General features: G+C 41.4%; 1 protein-coding gene across 2 annotated transcripts; it reads left to right on the top strand.

Annotated features, from left to right (window-relative positions):
• Positions 1-5,367: 5,367 nt before the first annotated feature.
• LOC115585041 (solute carrier family 26 member 6-like) lies at positions 5,368-17,560 on the top strand. Of its 2 annotated transcripts, XM_030423070.1 has the most exons (19): positions 5,368-5,683; positions 6,623-6,762; positions 7,662-7,772; positions 7,882-8,048; positions 8,167-8,331; positions 9,236-9,388; positions 9,532-9,614; positions 10,291-10,438; positions 12,213-12,326; positions 12,450-12,527; positions 12,669-12,764; positions 12,856-12,962; positions 13,064-13,133; positions 14,239-14,331; positions 14,470-14,580; positions 14,681-14,998; positions 15,143-15,197; positions 15,419-15,549; positions 15,650-17,560. In XM_030423070.1, the coding sequence occupies exons 1-19, from the start codon at positions 5,538-5,540 to the stop codon at positions 15,674-15,676; spliced, it is 2,313 nt and encodes a 770-aa protein (XP_030278930.1). In that variant the 5' UTR covers positions 5,368-5,537; the 3' UTR covers positions 15,677-17,560. The 2 variants fall into 2 exon arrangements, with proteins under 2 accessions (XP_030278930.1, XP_030278931.1); XM_030423071.1 differs by lacking the exon at positions 15,650-17,560 and having other exon boundaries at positions 15,151-15,197.
• The last annotated feature ends 9 nt before the right edge of the window (positions 17,561-17,569 follow it).

Here is a 17,569-nt window from a genome sequence, read left to right as displayed (position 1 = left end):
ACGGATGAATGGAAAGTGCCTGAAGTTTCTTTAAAAATGTTTAATAGAACAATAAACACAGAATTGTGTTTTTTCCATAACTGAATTAACAAGCTGTTCTCAGAGGAAAACTGAGATTTGAGAACACTGTCTGAAGCTAGAAAGGTGACAGGGTCCGCCACATATAAACAAGGTAAAACAGTATGAAATTGTGTTGTCCTTTATAGGTCTTTTTGTTTATTCAGTTTATTCAGTCTTGAAAACAAAGACAGTTTGTTTGATTAGTTTGTTTAGGCATAAAAAAATCAGTCAGTGAGCATCTTCCTCTTCTTCACCGTGACTACATAGCATCCAAGTAGGAAGTACTTTCTTTTTGATTTTATAGCTTCAATTTTGAGTTTATTAATTCTCAGTGGGTCAATATAGCTTCCGTTTGTGCTAACATAATCCTCTTGTCAGATTAATTTGTGTTTTGGGCTAGCAAGCTAACGGCAACATGCTAGCACGCTAAACTAAGATGGTGAACATGCTGAACATTGCGCTGTCCTTGCTAAGCATCAGCATGTGGCTATTAAATCCTAGTCTTGGTCTTTATGTTCTTCTCTGCTGTTTTTAAATTCTGTTTTTAAAATCGTTTATGTATGTTTGCTTGTGCTTGCTGTGTTAATTGTCAAGCTGCTCTGTTCTTTATTATTTCCACCAATTCCTATCTGCTCTCTACAAATGATACCGTCTGCCCGAAACTGGGTCAGGTCAAAACGTGACTTGCGTTCAGGGCCATCAGGAAATCTACAACCAATTGCAGGTTATCAATCACCTCCTCCCCTAATCCCAGCAGTTAAATGATTTATCTCTCTATTTGCTTAAGAGTTAAAACAAGACCGTGGGTAATGAGATCCCGTATTTTTCACTTGGAACGGCGTATCGATCAGGAGATATTTGTTCTCCTGTGCAGCCCTTTCACAGGGAAAACTATAGTGAGCTTATTTAATGTCAGCTGAAGTAGGTGTTGCATTTACAAAACAGATGATTTTGAGGATACAAGACAAGGCAGGTTTATTTGTATAGCACAATTCAGACAGTAGGCAACTCATTAAACTAATTAAAAATGGCATTTAAAACACAACGAAAACATGTAGGAGGAAATCAGGAAACAAAACATTAAAACAAGTTTTAAAAGATAAGATAAGCTAAAATAGACTAGGGAGAGAGAGGGAGAGAGAGAGAGAGGGAGAGAGAGAGGGAAGACCATAAAAGTTACAGTTCAGTTCAAGATACACAGACTGGGCTTCAGCCTCTATTTGAAAGAGGTGAGAGCTGGAGTGGACCTGCACTTTTCTGGGAGTTTTATCCGGATATGTGGCGCAAAACAACTGAACGCTGCTTCTCCAAATTTAGTTTTGACTCTAGGGACTGGTTGAGATGTTTTTATAACCTAGCAGCCAATCAGAAACGTATTTTGGCTCGAAACCAGTCAGTGCTTTTTAAACCAGCAACAGGATTTTGAATTGTATGTATAAAGATCTAAGAACTGGAGTGATGTGAAATACTTTTTTGGTCTTTGTAACTGTATTTTCAGCAAATCTTCTCTTCAAACTCACGCAAATGCTCGCTTGACAAGATCTTTTGTGTCATCGCTCCAATAAGTTTTATCTTTGACTTTGTATGTAATCCAATCCAGTTAAGGAAAGGAGATTTATTCTGCACCTTTTCTACAAGCTCTGTAGATGTGTTTTTTTTTTTTTATGATTTGTCTACAAAAATGTCATCAATATGACCGCCGAGGCCAAGTTCAGCGCAAGTTTCATCCAAATCCGGCCAAAAGTTTTTCCATAATCCTGCTGACAAATTATAAATACAAACAAAGTGAAAGCATAACCTCCTTGGAAAAATTAATAAACAACCAGCCACTTAGGCACAGGACATAAAAGACAAAGATGGCCCCTCCTCCACAGCTCAACAACACCAGATATAAAAATAACTCAGCGTACCACCTGCAGACCTCACGCTGGTATTTACTCGGTGTTACACACACCTACGGGCCGAAGTTTGATCACATGTCACACATTTAATGGGTCATAGCGTATCACTGTGATAGTTTTTTTTTGTTTTGTTTTGTTTGTTTGTTTCAATCATATAATCTGTAAATGATCTGACACGTGAGTGATTACTGAGAGTCTTCTCAGTTAATTTGAATGTATGTGACAGTGGCTATGGTTAATGTGTGAAGGGATGCTTCCTGTTACGTCTGACACTCATCTATTCCTGTTAGTCATTTCAGTCAGAAAATTAAAAATCTTCTCCTGCCTGCCAGCTAGTTATTTTTTAACATGGATTGCTTGTTTTTCCAAGTGGGAATAAGGAAACATATAAAGCACAGAGAGGCTCAGTAAATGGCGACTATAAACATACACTCTTAAAATCCAAACAGAAATGCAGTTTAATCTACTAACAAAGAACTTATAAACATGAACAGTCTTTTCTTTTGACTTGAAATGATTAATTTACTCTACAGAATTCAATCAATCTATGAACAAAAGACATAATCGGCGTACCAGCACACTTCCCAGCATGCACTGTCTGAGAGTACAAACTCTCCTTTCACAGTCTGAAGAAAGAATACAAAATGGATAATTGCTGTGTGTCTTTAATAGGCTACATTTTGAAACAAGTCATGGTTATGTACTGTTACAATAATGAAAAAATAACTTGCCAAGATAAAGGTTGGTATTGAATTCAGTCTTCTAGTATCCTCTCACATGTTTACAAATTTGAGATATTAACTGGATGAAACGTACTTGTTTTATATCAAAGTTGATGCAAGTAGCTCAAATATAAGAGCCGCCACAGCCAGCAGTGTTGATGATCTTGCTCAGCCCTGAGATGAGAAGACTTGCACAAACCCCCGTTTAGCAGGTCATTTCAAGTTTTAGAGGACCTTGAACTAATGACCTGGTCTTCCCCCCCTGTAGGTGGCCCTGGTGATAGCGGTTAATTACCGTGATAAGGTGATACAACAAACTCAGGTAAACTAGATATTTGAATTAGACCGAACTGTGGTTTAAGTATTTTCAGCTTGAGACGTCCTCTCATCAGCTTTGGGAGTGAAAAGAAACTGAAAGACTGTTTGCTCAACTCAAGAAGACTATAGGAACTGAATTATCAAGTTACATCAACTAAAGAACTAAAGTACAGCTGATTCAATATCAAGTTTGTATGACTGGATATGTTGATTTGTTTCGAATCATTACAAAATTACCTCAACTTGTCCTCTCATACTCCCTCAATTTAAGAATTTAAGGCTGCACGGACACTTTTTATACATTTACATCTACGTTTGTGACTCTAGGAGTGAAGTTATGTGACTTTATGATCTTGGTTTTTGTGACAGCACACAAAGCTATTTAATTACATGAGCAGCGTATACCACCGACTGCTCTTCTTAATCAGAGGCTGAAATGAAATGAAATTCAACTTGTACAGCTTTATTGTCTACTGACACCTACGTCTTATCTCCAACCACTCCCCGCCAGTAAAAGCTGGACTGAGACATGAAGGACCGAAGAGATTAAACGTGAAGCATTATCATCAAATATCACAACGATGTCCTGCCAGGCACACATCACTGAAAAGCGATGGGTCAAATCCAGGGAAAAAACGAGTTCGTAATACTGAAGTCAGAATATATTTCAGTCTATTTCAGGTTTAAGGTGTTGTTTTTAGTCTCCTATGTAGTTTACTGGCTATGCTGATCACCCTTTAAGTAATTTCATTTTTCAACTGCCCATTGGAGAAACGCATAGTGGGTTCAGCAGGACCCGGACACTCATCTCGTGTTTTACTTTTTCTGCTTTAACCTACCCTGGTTGAACCTGCTTGTCTCAAACATCCATCATTCTCTCTCTCTCTGTCCACATCTGAGTGCATTCTCCGTCATTCCACTCGGACTGAACACCGAGATAAACCTCAATCAACAAGAAAAGTCATTTTGACTAAGACCCTGTTAAATGTTAACCAGCTCAACAAAGCCATCAAATAGGTGATTTGAAGGAGCCCCGTAAGGATTGTGAAGGATGAGTTGCCAGGTTAGCTGGTTCAAAGATGTATATCCACTTTAATTGAACCTGTTTTGAGGATTAAGTGATATATCTTTGTCTTTGAAGTTATTTTAACACAGCTTTTTCTTCATCCCCACTCTGAGCTCTTACTCATGGGGTAATGTCGTATGCTCCAACTTAAATGTGTCTTAAGATAACTCCTTTTTTTTATTGAAAAATAAATAAATAAAAATAAAATTGAGTTGATCATTTAAATAAGCAGTGACATTTACAGATTGTAATGAAACGCTAAGCTTTGAGGTTGGTCTGAAAATGAGATCTGTCGTGTACTTTGTTTCATTCAACACTGCAATTTATGTCTGCATCCAAAATGGCTGTGATGCTATCTCATGGTAACAAAATCAGTGAATAAGCATATAAGTTTGTGTTTTTGTACGGTACCCAGTGAGGCCTGGTTGATCGCATTTTTGATGTGTTTCACACAGTGTCTCATAGGTTTCACATGGTCATTTGTATAGCTGTTACATGGGTATTTAGATAGGTTTCTGTTGTAATCACACGGGTTTCAAGTTATCACATAGGATTCAATTGTAAACCCATAGGATTCACATGCAATGTGATGTGTAACGTGTATGAATAAGAGTTTCCCTTGATCATATAAAATGTGTACATAACGCTTGTGTTGGCTCATTGGCATATGAGAGTAATGCCCTTGATGAGTGGTCTTTTGGACAGCTGATCAAGTAAATTAAGGAGGTTTAAATAAAACTAAATTAAAAACGTAGTCTTGGATATTTCAAACATATTCTTTGCAAAATCTTCAGCTTTCCGAGTTATGTTGGGAGCCATCTTTAAAAGAAAAATACATTCTTGGACAGCCAAGGCATGCTGGGCAATGCCAGTAGCACTATGAGTCCGGACTTTCCTGCTGATGGTGGAAGTCTATCTCAGCCATAAAGATAAGATGTTTTGCTCTTGTCTGGCACTTAAACACACCTAACCACCACGCTGTCTGTTCCAGAACCAAGGGAGGTGCGTGCTGTATATAAGACATACTGCATAGAAATAAGTCATTATCCCCGAAGTGTACACATTTTTGTATTAAACAGTAGCACTGGCATTGTTTCAATGTCACGTTTAACTAGTTTTTACAGTTTGTAGTTGGTGTTTACCAAAGTTCAGCTTTCCTGCTGCAGTTTTTCACTAAGTTAATGACCACACACACACACACACACACACACACGAGACCTCAGGTGTGAGTACATGCAAACAGGCACATGTCGGGGGCTGGTTGTTCTCTTATAAGGACAGGAGAGGAGCAGTCACTCCCACAGTCCAAACACGAGCACTGTCTTTCAGTATTGAACGTGAGGACGCTTCACTCTCACTACACGGTGTTTGTACAACTGTGACTGTAAAGAAGACCCCTCAGCCAGACGAGGAGGAGCTCTAGGAGACACTGGCTTCACTGAGATTTGCTGAATCTGGTGTAAAAAAAACATGGACATGGAGAAGCGGGACTGTTCAGCGGAGGAGTTTTTTGTGCAGAGGAAAGTCTTGGATGAGTTACATCTGGATGAAGTGGCCCAGAAAGGGACATGGTCCACTAAACCCACCCTGGGTGAACAGATGAAGGAGTCCCTGAGGTAAAAATACAGAGGAGAGGACACTGGGGGACATCTGGACAAAAGAAAAAGACACAAACTGACAGACATTGAGTTTGAATGTGAATGTAGTTTTTCTGTCTTAATGTCAACCTGTTAAGTTACTCATGTGTGTGTGTGTCATTGGTTAAAGGGTAACTCCACCAATTTTGCCGTTCAGGTGTGTTCACAGTTCTTGGAGAGTAATGCCACATATGTGAAAAAGTATAGAGCCTTTTGTGGCACCAGAACAAGCTGCATGTAAACTGATTAATTGCCTTAAGTGAGGTCACAAAGTGGCTAAATTGCATTGTGGGCAATGTAGGTGCCAGGTTTTAAAAGGAGGAAGAATGCTTGTAATAAAAAAGGTGATTGTGATCATTTGTTTCGAAGGGTCAATAATGAGTCTAACAGTGTTATTGGAGTGTAGTGTTAGACTGAGAGGTTTAATGCTGATGGCTGAGCAAAGTTCAACATTTTATTAAGCGTTCATTATTACCTGTGACGCAGAATGCATCACTAATATACTCTAATATTAGGCAATAAAATGAACACAGGATCAAAGTGTTCTCAGTGTTCCAAGTCGCTAAACCGATTATTCATCTAATAAAATATCTTCTATTTGTGACTGCAGGCAGTCTCACATTTGAATAATGTTCACTACTCCACCTCATGTGTTAATAGAAATTAACTGCAGCACACTGACAGGCTGCTGCCGTCTCATGCGTCACTGTTTTACTCGACCAGCTGATAAAAACGTTTGCAGGTGCTACAATTCACAAGGCTGGTTTAGGATCTTCTAATTCATTTTAACAACCATTCCTTTTGTGTTTTTCAATGAAATAACTAACTATAAAACAAAAACCTATACAGACATTTACTGAAAAGATTAGAAAAGTGATATCATGTGCTCTCTATACATTTCTGTGGTGACGGTTGCAGGTGTTCGGTGCCGAGGCTTAAGCGCGCGGTGCTGAGCTGGGTTCCCGTTCTCAGCTGGCTGCCTCACTACTCCTTCAGAGAAAACGCCATCGGGGACCTGATCTCTGGCTGCAGTGTGGGCATCATGCATCTGCCACAGGGTTTGTATGTATGACTGTGTGCAGTGGAGGGACATCACACTTCACACACCCGGCAAACTTGTTATTTTAAAGGAATAGTTCGGCCTTGTGACAAATGCACATATTCTCTTTCTGTCTTTCCGAGAGAGAGATGACAGGATTTAAAGAAAGGGTACAAACAAACGCAAGCGAGTTTCCACAAATGTCTGATGATGTTTTAAAAGGCCTTTCACGAGGTCCATGAATGCAATTAAACTCACCGTGAATCAAACTTTACCACCAGCAAAGCAAGTTTGACTACATTTGAATTTATTCATTTATTAATTCCAGAGTTTATTCACCACATACAACCAGATAACTTTATTACTTCAAGCAACGACACACAGAGGGTTTGTGTAATCCGTGTGTTTAAACCAAATAAGGAGGCTCAGCACTGCAGTTCTCTCTCCTTGTTTTCCCCTATCTTCTCTGTAGCATTACGTTCGTGAATTAAAGTACATTTCCCCTCCAGCTCTAGTCTGAGTTTATCTTTGCAGTCGGGCGGATAAACAGACATCTCTCCATATGTCATTAAACTGCTCCAAATCGGAGCAGAATCCTGACACAAGGTGTTAATTCATCCAGAATCAAAGGCTCCGTGCTCAACTCTCTCATCCAGAGCTGGCTGGCTCCGGTCAGCTGATCAGCCTACCTGCCCCACCTGACCCTCTCCATGCAACACTCTGTCTTTCTCTTTGTTTTGATTGAGAGACCCCTACCGACTGAAATGACGTACTGTGTACTAGAGATTGGTATTGTTCTTCTCAACTAACTCAAGTCAGAAAAGTCTGACTACTCCTTGAAACAGCCAAAATGTGTTGATGTAGTGGTGTTGATTTTCTTTTTTTAATTTATTCATTTATGTTGTATTTCTAATTCAGGCATGGCATATGCTCTTCTGGCTTCCTTGCGCCCAGTGTATGGTCTTTACACCTCCCTCTTCCCAGTGTTGGTCTACTTTATCTTTGGTACTTCCAGACACATCTCCATAGGTGAGTGACGGAGTGTGTGTGATTTAAAAAGTAAATAACTGAAAGATTGTGACTTAATCCATCCTCGCTGCTATTTGTGTGTCTACATGCTCTTGTTTTGTTTATTCAGGTACGTTCGCTGTGATCAGCATCATGATTGGGAGTGTGACGGAGAAGCTGGGGCCAGACAGCAACTTCATGGGCAATGGCACTAATGGAACAGTGGACTATGATAGACGGGATGCATTCAGAGTACAGGTCGCATGTTCCCTGACAGTCCTGACAGGAATCTTTCAGGTGTGTTTGCGTGCCTATCCTGACCAAAATAAAAGAGCCTAGTGACTTTACTTTACAACAATTTCAAGCCATATTTCATAAATTTTGACTAAGTTGCTCTCTCTTTCTCCATTCTAAGATCCTGTTGGGTGTGGTGAGGTTTGGTTTCGTGGTCACCTACCTGTCAGAGCCGCTGGTCCGTGGCTACACCACAGGATCAGCCTGCCATGTGTGCATCTCCCAGCTCAAGTATCTGTTTGGAGTGAAGCCAGCGCGCTTCACAGGTCCTCTCTCCCTTATTTATGTGAGTACATTAGGGCTGCAACTAAGGACTACATTCATTATCAATTAATCTGCCAATTACTTCACAATAGATCGATCGTTTAGTCTACAACACAGTGAAGAATGTCCATCCCAGCTTCCTAAAATCCAAGGTCTCTGACTGATTTCTGACTGATATCTCACCACTACAGAAATTGAATTTATGTGTCCCAGTGTCCCACATTTATTTGATAATGTTATGTAGATAATCAGTCAACCAATAGTTCACTTTATACATACATGTAAATATAACTATAATTTACTTTCACTTGTACTTTTGATCAGTAGGGTAACATATCACATGGGTGACAGGTAATATTTTAAGATAACATATCTTTTACTTTCACTCAATTATGACTTTTGTACTTTTTACATCACTGACAGTGGGCCATCACGCTCAATAACACGATCCTGAAACCGAAGCAGCTAAATGGAACTTAATGATTATTTACAACTGTCCATTAGCAGTAACATCATTTCTAAAAGTGTGTTTTTTAAAGCAATGTTTTCCTGGACAACCACTCTCTGAACCACTGGGCATCCGTCTCAAACTATACAAAATGTGCATGATGTTGAAAATGACACAAGAGCTGTTAAACTGCATGTTCTGTCATTTAGGATTTGTCAAATATCACAACTGAAATGATATTTGATAACTTAATTTTTGATATTGCATAATGAATATCATACAGGACTCATGCAGCTCAGAGCTGGGCATCAAAGAAAGAACAAAAGGAGAGAGAAAACCTGTGCAGTCTCAAATGTGGAAGTTAATGCACCATAATGAGAATATCCTCTGTGAAAGCATCAACATCAGTAAGTTGTGTTTAAACTACTTGGAGGCAGCATCCATGATTTTTCCCTCTTTTCCACTCCTCTCCCCACAGACGCTGGTGGACATTTGCCGGCTGCTGCCTGAGACCAAAGTGCCAGAGCTGGTGGTCAGCCTGGTGGCGCTCGCTGTTCTCATCGTGGTCAAAGAAGTCAACGATTGCTACAGACAGAAGCTGCCTCTGCCCATCCCGATAGAGCTCATAGTGGCGAGTCACTTCATCTAGTAGTCCAGCAGAGGGCATCTTGACCACAGTGATCTTTCTGCCCTCGTGACTGTGAGAGGCGCCGTATGTACTGAAGGTTTGACCACACACATTAAACCAGTGTTCCTTGTGCCCTTTTTCAACAGGTCATAGCAGCAACAATCATCACCCACTTCTGTGGACTGACAAGTAAATACAGTATCGATGTGGTTGGAGAGATTCCCAGTGGGTACGTTTATCCCTGTGTCACTGCAGTGTTTGAATGTGTGTGTGTGTGTGTGTGTGCGTGTGTGTTTGAAGACAAAACAGAAAGAGACAGATAGGAAGGGAAGTGGTGAGATTTAGGACAGCTATTGCAAGTCTATGCAAGACTGTTCACCAGATCACAGACTCAAAGACAAAGCCAGACTCAAAGAAAATAATCCCTGTGTGTGTTTCATGTGAGTTACTTCCAAAAAGCATCTGTTCCTGTGATGGAAAAGTACTCACAGTGTCCCCGGAAGGCATGTGTAAATATACAGTGGGATAGAGTAGCAGATTGTGCTTGCCTTTCATTTTAGAGTGACTGCCTCTGATATTAATGGGAAGGTCAAACGTTGGGTGTTTTCTGAATGATTCAAAAGTGAGAGATGTTTTTTTAAGAATGCCAAATGACAAGATTGGTTGCTGCGAGTACGAGATGGCAAAGTCGCACATGCCGCTGGAGTTTTAAGACATGCGCCTCTATATTTAGACAAGAAGCTCATTAGAGTTTTTGAACAACCTCTGGGAGAACGCGAGTTGCCCTGAGCTGTTTGCAGACACGCCTGTGTGTGTGTGTGTGTGTGTGTGTGTGTGTGTGTGCATGCTCTGTAGAGTTATAGTTATACAAATCCTAAACCATTTATCTTCCCCACCTGCCCCAGACTCAAAGCCCCCCAAGCTCCAGATGTCACATTGTTCTCAGACGTGATAGGCGACGCCTTCGCAGTGGCCATTGTGGGCTACGCCATCAATATTTCCCTGGGCAAAACGTTTGGCCTCAAGTATGGCTACAAGGTGGATAGCAACCAGGTGAGGAATACACACACAGACACACACACACACACGCCTCAAAATATTCAAAGGGGACACTCACAAACACCTGTGAGACTTGGAATCCTGGTTCGTGTCAGACTCATGGGGTAAAAAGTCAAACTTGGGCATGACTGTCACATCAGTGGAAAAAGTTAATAGTTAATTTATTGTTAACAAACACAAAATGCTTTATAATATATGCTTTATTAAGCAATTGTAAATGTCTGTGAACATCATTTGCAACTTTATAAAAGCCATCCAAGTCATGTTTGTCGATGAACTACACAGTGTTTGCAAACCATTTACAAATAATTTGATAGTGATATGATAACAGTTGCTTAATACATGGTTTGTAAACAGTGAAGTAATCATAAACGTCACAATATACACAAAAATGACCCAGACGCAAAACACACAAAGGGAAAGGCAGGTGATAAACAAAAGGGCGAGCTTAAATTAGCTGTTGCCCAACATCCAAATCTAGAAAGTGTGAAAGTGGCAAGAAAGTGGCAAGTGCTCACAACAAAAAGCAGGAAAAGTAAGATACAAAAGTAAAACAAAAATTTAGGGCAATACAGAAAACCACAGGGAACAAATAAGGAACAGAGGGGACAAACAAAGAGTGGGGGAACAGGCACAGGAGCACAGGAGACACAGGGCAGAGGGAAACAGAACACTGTGAGCAGGAAGTGGAGAGTGACAACAAGACACAAGATATAATTACAAAATAAAATAGAATATCAACAAACCAAAAAACCCAAAACCATGACAATAAACTGCATTTATGACCAACTTACCAATTATTAATGATGGTTATTGTAAATTGGCACCATGGTTTTAATGGCTAATCCCTAATGCAACACGTATTTTTTGTTGTTCCTGTCGTCTCTAAAGCTACAAAGAATATATTTTCCATATTCCACAACAAGAACTTCCTCTTGTTCCTATCCCCCCCTTCACAAATCATTTTATGCCACATTAGTGTCTGACTTTGCATCCTCAGAGTAATGACGGACTGAAATTGGATCGCCCGAACCTCTTAAGGAGTTTGCCAAAGATGCATTTAAGCCAGTAATTTTTCAAGTCCATTTACAAATGTTAAAAAGCTGCTCCCAGCGCACGACGCCATGTTTCAAAGCCACCCAGGATTCACCTCACAGAGGCTCGGTTGCAGGGTTTGCTTTGGACTCCAGATTTCTTGCACGTGGCAATTGTTAACAAGGTTGTAAAAAGTAAAGTGCAGACACATGCTGCATGAACTGCACCGTCTCCCCCTTTGCCCGTACATCAGGTTACATCACCAGTTTATTGGAAAAATGATTGTTTCCGTGCAGATATACGCACACAAAAGAAAAGGGGGGGGGGGGGGGGGGGGGGGGTGTTCTCATCTATTGCACGCAGACGTATTCACACATGTACACACACTTGCAGAGGCATGTGACTGGGATCATTCTGCTGTGGAGGGAGACAGGCTGGGAAGCACTCACAGCCTCTAAGAGCTAGCCTGCTAAATCATTAATGTCCAACTAGCTTTATGCAATCAAGTGTGACTTAAATGTGCCTGGCACTGCTCTCAGTGTGGCAGCAATGCATTGCCGTGGCCATAAAGTTCATGAACAGCACTTTATGTTATTGACTTGAAGGTTACAAACTCCAGATTTACATGGATTTAAGATATTGATAGCATTAAATGTCCATGTCGATATCAAAGATAATCGGTTTCTAAGCCTAAATGTCTTAATGACTTGCTTAATGTTTCTCTTTTTTGCAGGAGCTGGTTGCTTTGGGTCTCAGCAACACTGTCGGCGGCTTCTTCCAGTGCTACTCTGTGACTTCCTCGTTGTCCCGCAGCCTCGTACAGGAAAGCACCGGGGGCAAGACACAAGTAAACACGACATGTGTGCACAAACAGCACAAATACCACTGATTACATCTAATTATTATGTACAACCTGAGTCCATTTAGGCCTATTGTTCAATTGTGTGTATGTGTGTGTGTGTGCTGTCAGGTCGCAGGAGTGATTTCATCCGTCATCGTGCTGATCACAATCTTAAAAATAGGTTCGCTCTTTGAAGATCTTCCCAAGGTAACACTCTCTCTCCAGTCGATTTTTGTCTAATGATCACTGTCTCTCTTGGCAGCAAATTGAATAACCATTAAGGCTGCGGATATATGTGAATACATCTGTATGTGTGTGTGTGTGTGTGTGTGTTTGTGTTTTCTCCAGGCTGTCTTGTCCACCATAGTATTTGTGAATTTGAAAGGGATGTTCAAGCAGTTCATGGACGTGCCCACGCTGTGGAAGACCAACAAGGTTGATCTGGTATGACTAAATCCTCTTTAAGAGTTAAATACTGTGTGAACCTCCGAGCTCTATGAACCCGCTGACTTTGAGTGTCCCTGCTCCCCTCTAGCTGGTGTGGCTGGTAACTTTCGCAAGCACCATCCTGCTCAACCTGGACCTGGGCCTGGCCGTCTCCATTGTCTTCTCCATTCTCACCGTCATCTTCAGAACACAACTGTATTTACACAACCACTCACTCACAGAGGGAGATTTTAATATGATTTTTACAGAGCTGGAGGGCAATTATATCTGCAATAATGACATTTGATACCTTTCAGACCCCGCTACTCTATCTTGGGCCACGTGTCAGGCACGGACCTGTATCTGGACACAGACACCTACAAGGAGGTAAGAGTTATTCGTGGTACATCACATTTGCACAGAGAACAGTCATTGTCTCACTGTTTGTTCAGTGGAAACAGGCATGCTGCCTCTAGGAATGACAATGCCAGTCAGTCAGACAATCCAGCACATTGGTCCAGACTGAAATTCAGTGCAGATATTAATGATTCACGAAGGATGAAACCCACTGAGTTTGCTGAAACTTTGGATTTTAAATACCTGCAAAACTAATGACATATTCATCCACTTTAGCTGCACTTTTCATTAAATGCTAAAAGGCAGGCTAGCACACTTAACTAAGATAAACACTACACCTCCCTGCGTCAGCGTGTTGATCACAGTGCTGCTAGCAATTGCTGTAGATACGTGGTCCAAGCAAGTACGGATGCAAACATGACGCAGACGCTTCAAGCTACACTTGAAGATCGACTTCACATGTCTTGTTAGGAGTTTGTGGGCGCTATAGCATGAAACAACGAGAGAAAAGCGGCCCCCTTCTGTTTGGGTTCACTGCCACTCAAAACAGCCATATCACATCTCCTCTTCTTTGCTCTTCTATTTCTTTTTCTCTTCCTTCTGTACAGAAGGTGCAGCACTGCACATTCCTCCTGTTTACTCCTGCTGTCATGGAAATGCTTTTAATGACTCTATATCCTCCCCTCAACTCATTTATAAGAGCGCACATTGAGTTAGCGCAATTTCGCTTGAATACCTGCGTGGACCATGTTTCTGGCCGTAATGTTTACATCCCACGCCATCATCAACACAAGCCGTTCGCCCATGAGTACATGCATGCTTCCTTCTGCACTGTGATATGGTGTAGTTGGGGAGAGGGTAGGCATCCTTATTTTGGGGGTGAAATGTCCCTTTAATTGTCATCTAAAATCAAGTAATTCAGATCCAGAAAAATTGCATCTGCATTACCTGATGCAACTAAATAAGAAAATAGGCATTTTCATTGGAAATGTGTGTTGAAGGAACACTCTGTGGATAGAGTGCATTCAACCTTCAGTCATTAGTGGTAGAAAAGCCCCTTTTAGTCAAACAATACCTGAGGGAGCACAACAGGGTGTGAGTTTCTAAACTTCCGCTTCATGATGTGTCCCCGCAGGCCAAAGAGATTCCAGGAATTAAAATCTTCCGCTCATCTACGACAATCTACTACACAAATGCTGAGATGTACTTGGAGGCCCTGCAAGAGAAGGTGTGTGTGTGTGTGTGTGCGTGTGCGATTACAAGACGTAATCCCCTGTCCACCGTCTACATCACCCTTAAATGCTTTCATTATCTCTCTCACTTTCGCCTCTCTCGCTCTCATGTTGATGCTCGGCTTTTTGTGCAGAGCGGAATCGAAATCGGGAAGCTGCTGACGCAGAAGAAGAAACGAGACGCGAAGCTGAAGCGTACACAGGAGAAGGAGAAAAAGAAAGCTAAAAAGGAGGCAAAGAAACAAGTACGACGTCCTGAATAATACATTTAGACCTGATGGATACCGCAAGTTACACAATAACTGATGTGCACTGATAATTTCTGCTTTTTCTACTTTCTGGTAGAACAAAGCGATTAGCCACTTATCCAATGGCACATTCTCTAATGAGTCAGAGATGAATGAGAGGAGAGTCTCTGCAGGACAGAAGCGACAGAGTCAGGGGAATGGTGTGGAAAGCCTGACAGAAACTCCTACAAATGGCCGAGTAAATTGGGCATACCAACATGACGTGACCGTGTCAGACTCCGATTCAGACACGGGGGGCCACATCAACACCCAGGCATCGCACAGTGGTGATGAGGAAAAGGCCACCCACAGCATCATCCTGGACATTTCCACAACCAGCTTTGTGGACACAGTCGCTGTGAAGACCATGAAAAACGTATGTGTGTGTTAGGATCTGTGTGTGTTGACATTCATTTAATCATCAGTGTTGAATGAGTAAATAAGGGACAGGAGAGGGCACGCTCATCTTCATTTTTAAAAGACAAAAACAAACCCAAATCTTATCCATCCTTTCTCCAAGATATTCAGGGACTTTGGAGAGATTGAGTTGGACGTCTATCTAGCAGGCTGCCAAGGTGAGTGGGGAGACCAGACAAAATAGAGACGAAGTTAATGTCCTTAATGCAGACTCAAGGAACTGGAGCTTGAGATAATGAATGCTTCAAGGTCTCAGCCTAAGTGGCGCCACATTGTTCCCTGTTGGGCACATTCATCAAACATAAATATTTATTTTTATGATCTCTTGATGCTCTCTGTCTCATTGTCACGCATGCTTTTCTGTGTGTTCAAATATAAGCCTGTGTCGTGGAGCAGCTGGAGACTGCAGGTTTCTTCTCAGAGTCCATCCCAAAGAGCAGACTGTTTGTCACCGTCCACGATGCAGTGCTGCATATTCTCCACAAACTGGGCCGCGGAGACTGTTTACTCGTGAGTTCATCACTATGAATAACAGCTACACTTCTGAGCTTCACTTATCACCTATTGCTGTTACATATTGTGAAATGCTCCTGCCCTCCATTTCTTTCAGGATTTGTCCTGCACCACTCAGATGTAACCAGCAGGGGTCAGACTGTTTGCCATCTTCCTCCTCCTCCTCCTATTCTCAGGCGGCTGGCTGTTCAACTGCACACCATTGGTCGTCATTGGTCTCCTCCCCCTTCAGTGGGGGAGAATGCACCACCTTGACATGGCGGCTGGTCACCATGGAAACACAGGGAGCCGTTGCTGTGGCAACAGCCTTTTTATGATATCGTCTAATGAGATAGCCAGCAATACGTCACTGCAGCTCTCTCCCTCTGTGGTGTGTGTGTGTGTGTGTTTTTGTGTGTGCGAGACAGAAGAGGGGCGGGGGTTGAGTAGGAGAATGTAACACTGGACTAATAGGAGTCTGTATTTATAGCCTGTGTGAGAGAGTAGAGAGTGAGTGAAAGGTTGACTATAAGGGGAAACTCATGAGAGAGGTGCTGCAATGAAAAGGTGGGTCTTGATGTGTGTACACACGTTTGTCCTTCAATGTCATGACCCGATGCAGCTGGACTTCCTGTTCCTTTAAAAAAGGAAATTTCTTACACAATGAATCAATAAAATGTAAATATGTTTCCCTCTGGGAGGGATGCTCAGTCCTTACATTACCGCTCATTTGGTCCAAAATGCCTAAAGCTGAGTAGCCTCAGCTGAATTGCAAATATGGTGTAATAGGTGTTACGTTGAAAAGAGCAGCAGCACTTAAACACGTCGTGGGTGTGTTTGTAGTCAGTATTCACAAGTCTTAGTCCTCTGACATCTTGAGCTCCCTTCTATTTTTGGGATCTAGTGTCATGTTATCATCTGATATCAACTGTTGGAAGCTAAACACTGTACTGTAATATATGCTTATACATGTTTCACTTGTATTGAATTGATTTAGACAGCTAACTTAGACATTTGCTCCCAGCCATAACAATGTTTTTTGTTTTTTTTTTACGACTTATTCTGCTTTTTCGTTTATTTTCTTTCCTTCGGTGTTCTATATACATGTTTGTGCATAGAAAAGAGCTTGACTGTTTAAAAAGGTCAAAGCCTGCACAGACTGAAGAACCCACCACAAAAAACACCGCTCGCGAAACGCCTCGTCAGTAGACTCGCTTTTAATTTGTGACATCACACTACGTTTATGCCTAGCGGCTAGTTTGGCATGTAAGAATTTATTTAGCACAGATGCTATGTTGTTTGTTAGCGATGCTGGGTTAGGCATGTCAGAGCTGACCACTCAGAGGAGACTTGGGCGGGGGGGGACCTTAAAGAGACAGGAGCTAAAACAGAGTGTTTCAGGCATACGGGGAATACAGTGCTGCAGCACTGGACACAATGAGAAAACAGATGTGTTTTTTAAGCACTAAGGCATAAAAACCTATTCTAGTAGTAATCCAAAATAAAATTGTGAACCTGAAAATGAGCGTGATATGTCTCCTTTAAAAGGTCCATTTAAATTTGCAGTTACATAACTGGAAAAATAACTTCCCTGAAGAAATGATTGGTTCCTTGGAATAACCACTCCAAAGTAAACACCGTCAGGTGCTGTAAATTACGGAACACACGCAATTCCTTGCTACTGCTTATCACTCCCTACCAACCTGACTGATTACACCTCCAGTTGTCTATAAACTGTTTGACTACCTGATGAGTTTATCTTTTTATACAAATGTAAACGTGAAGCCTATTCTGATGTGATTGAGCCACAATACTTTCTGTACATATCTATTGTATGAACAAAGGAGCTTAACTCGCTTCACATGGAACTGAAAGCCAGTCCAGTTCTCTGAGTATGGCTTTCTGACTTAAACAGCGTACTCCAGTATTCTTTGGACTGTGATCCTGAAGTTCTTCCTGATAAGTTTCCCTTGTATGTTTTATTGATAAAGTATGATTGAGACCATGTAAATAAAGAGCCATAAAAACACATTGCGTC

This window comes from Sparus aurata, chromosome 7, assembly GCF_900880675.1.
Source record: "Sparus aurata chromosome 7, fSpaAur1.1, whole genome shotgun sequence".
Taxonomy (NCBI): Eukaryota; Metazoa; Chordata; class Actinopteri; order Spariformes; family Sparidae; genus Sparus; species Sparus aurata.
The sequence above is the reverse complement of the archived record's forward strand: the minus strand, read 5'-3'. Positions and strand labels throughout refer to the sequence as shown.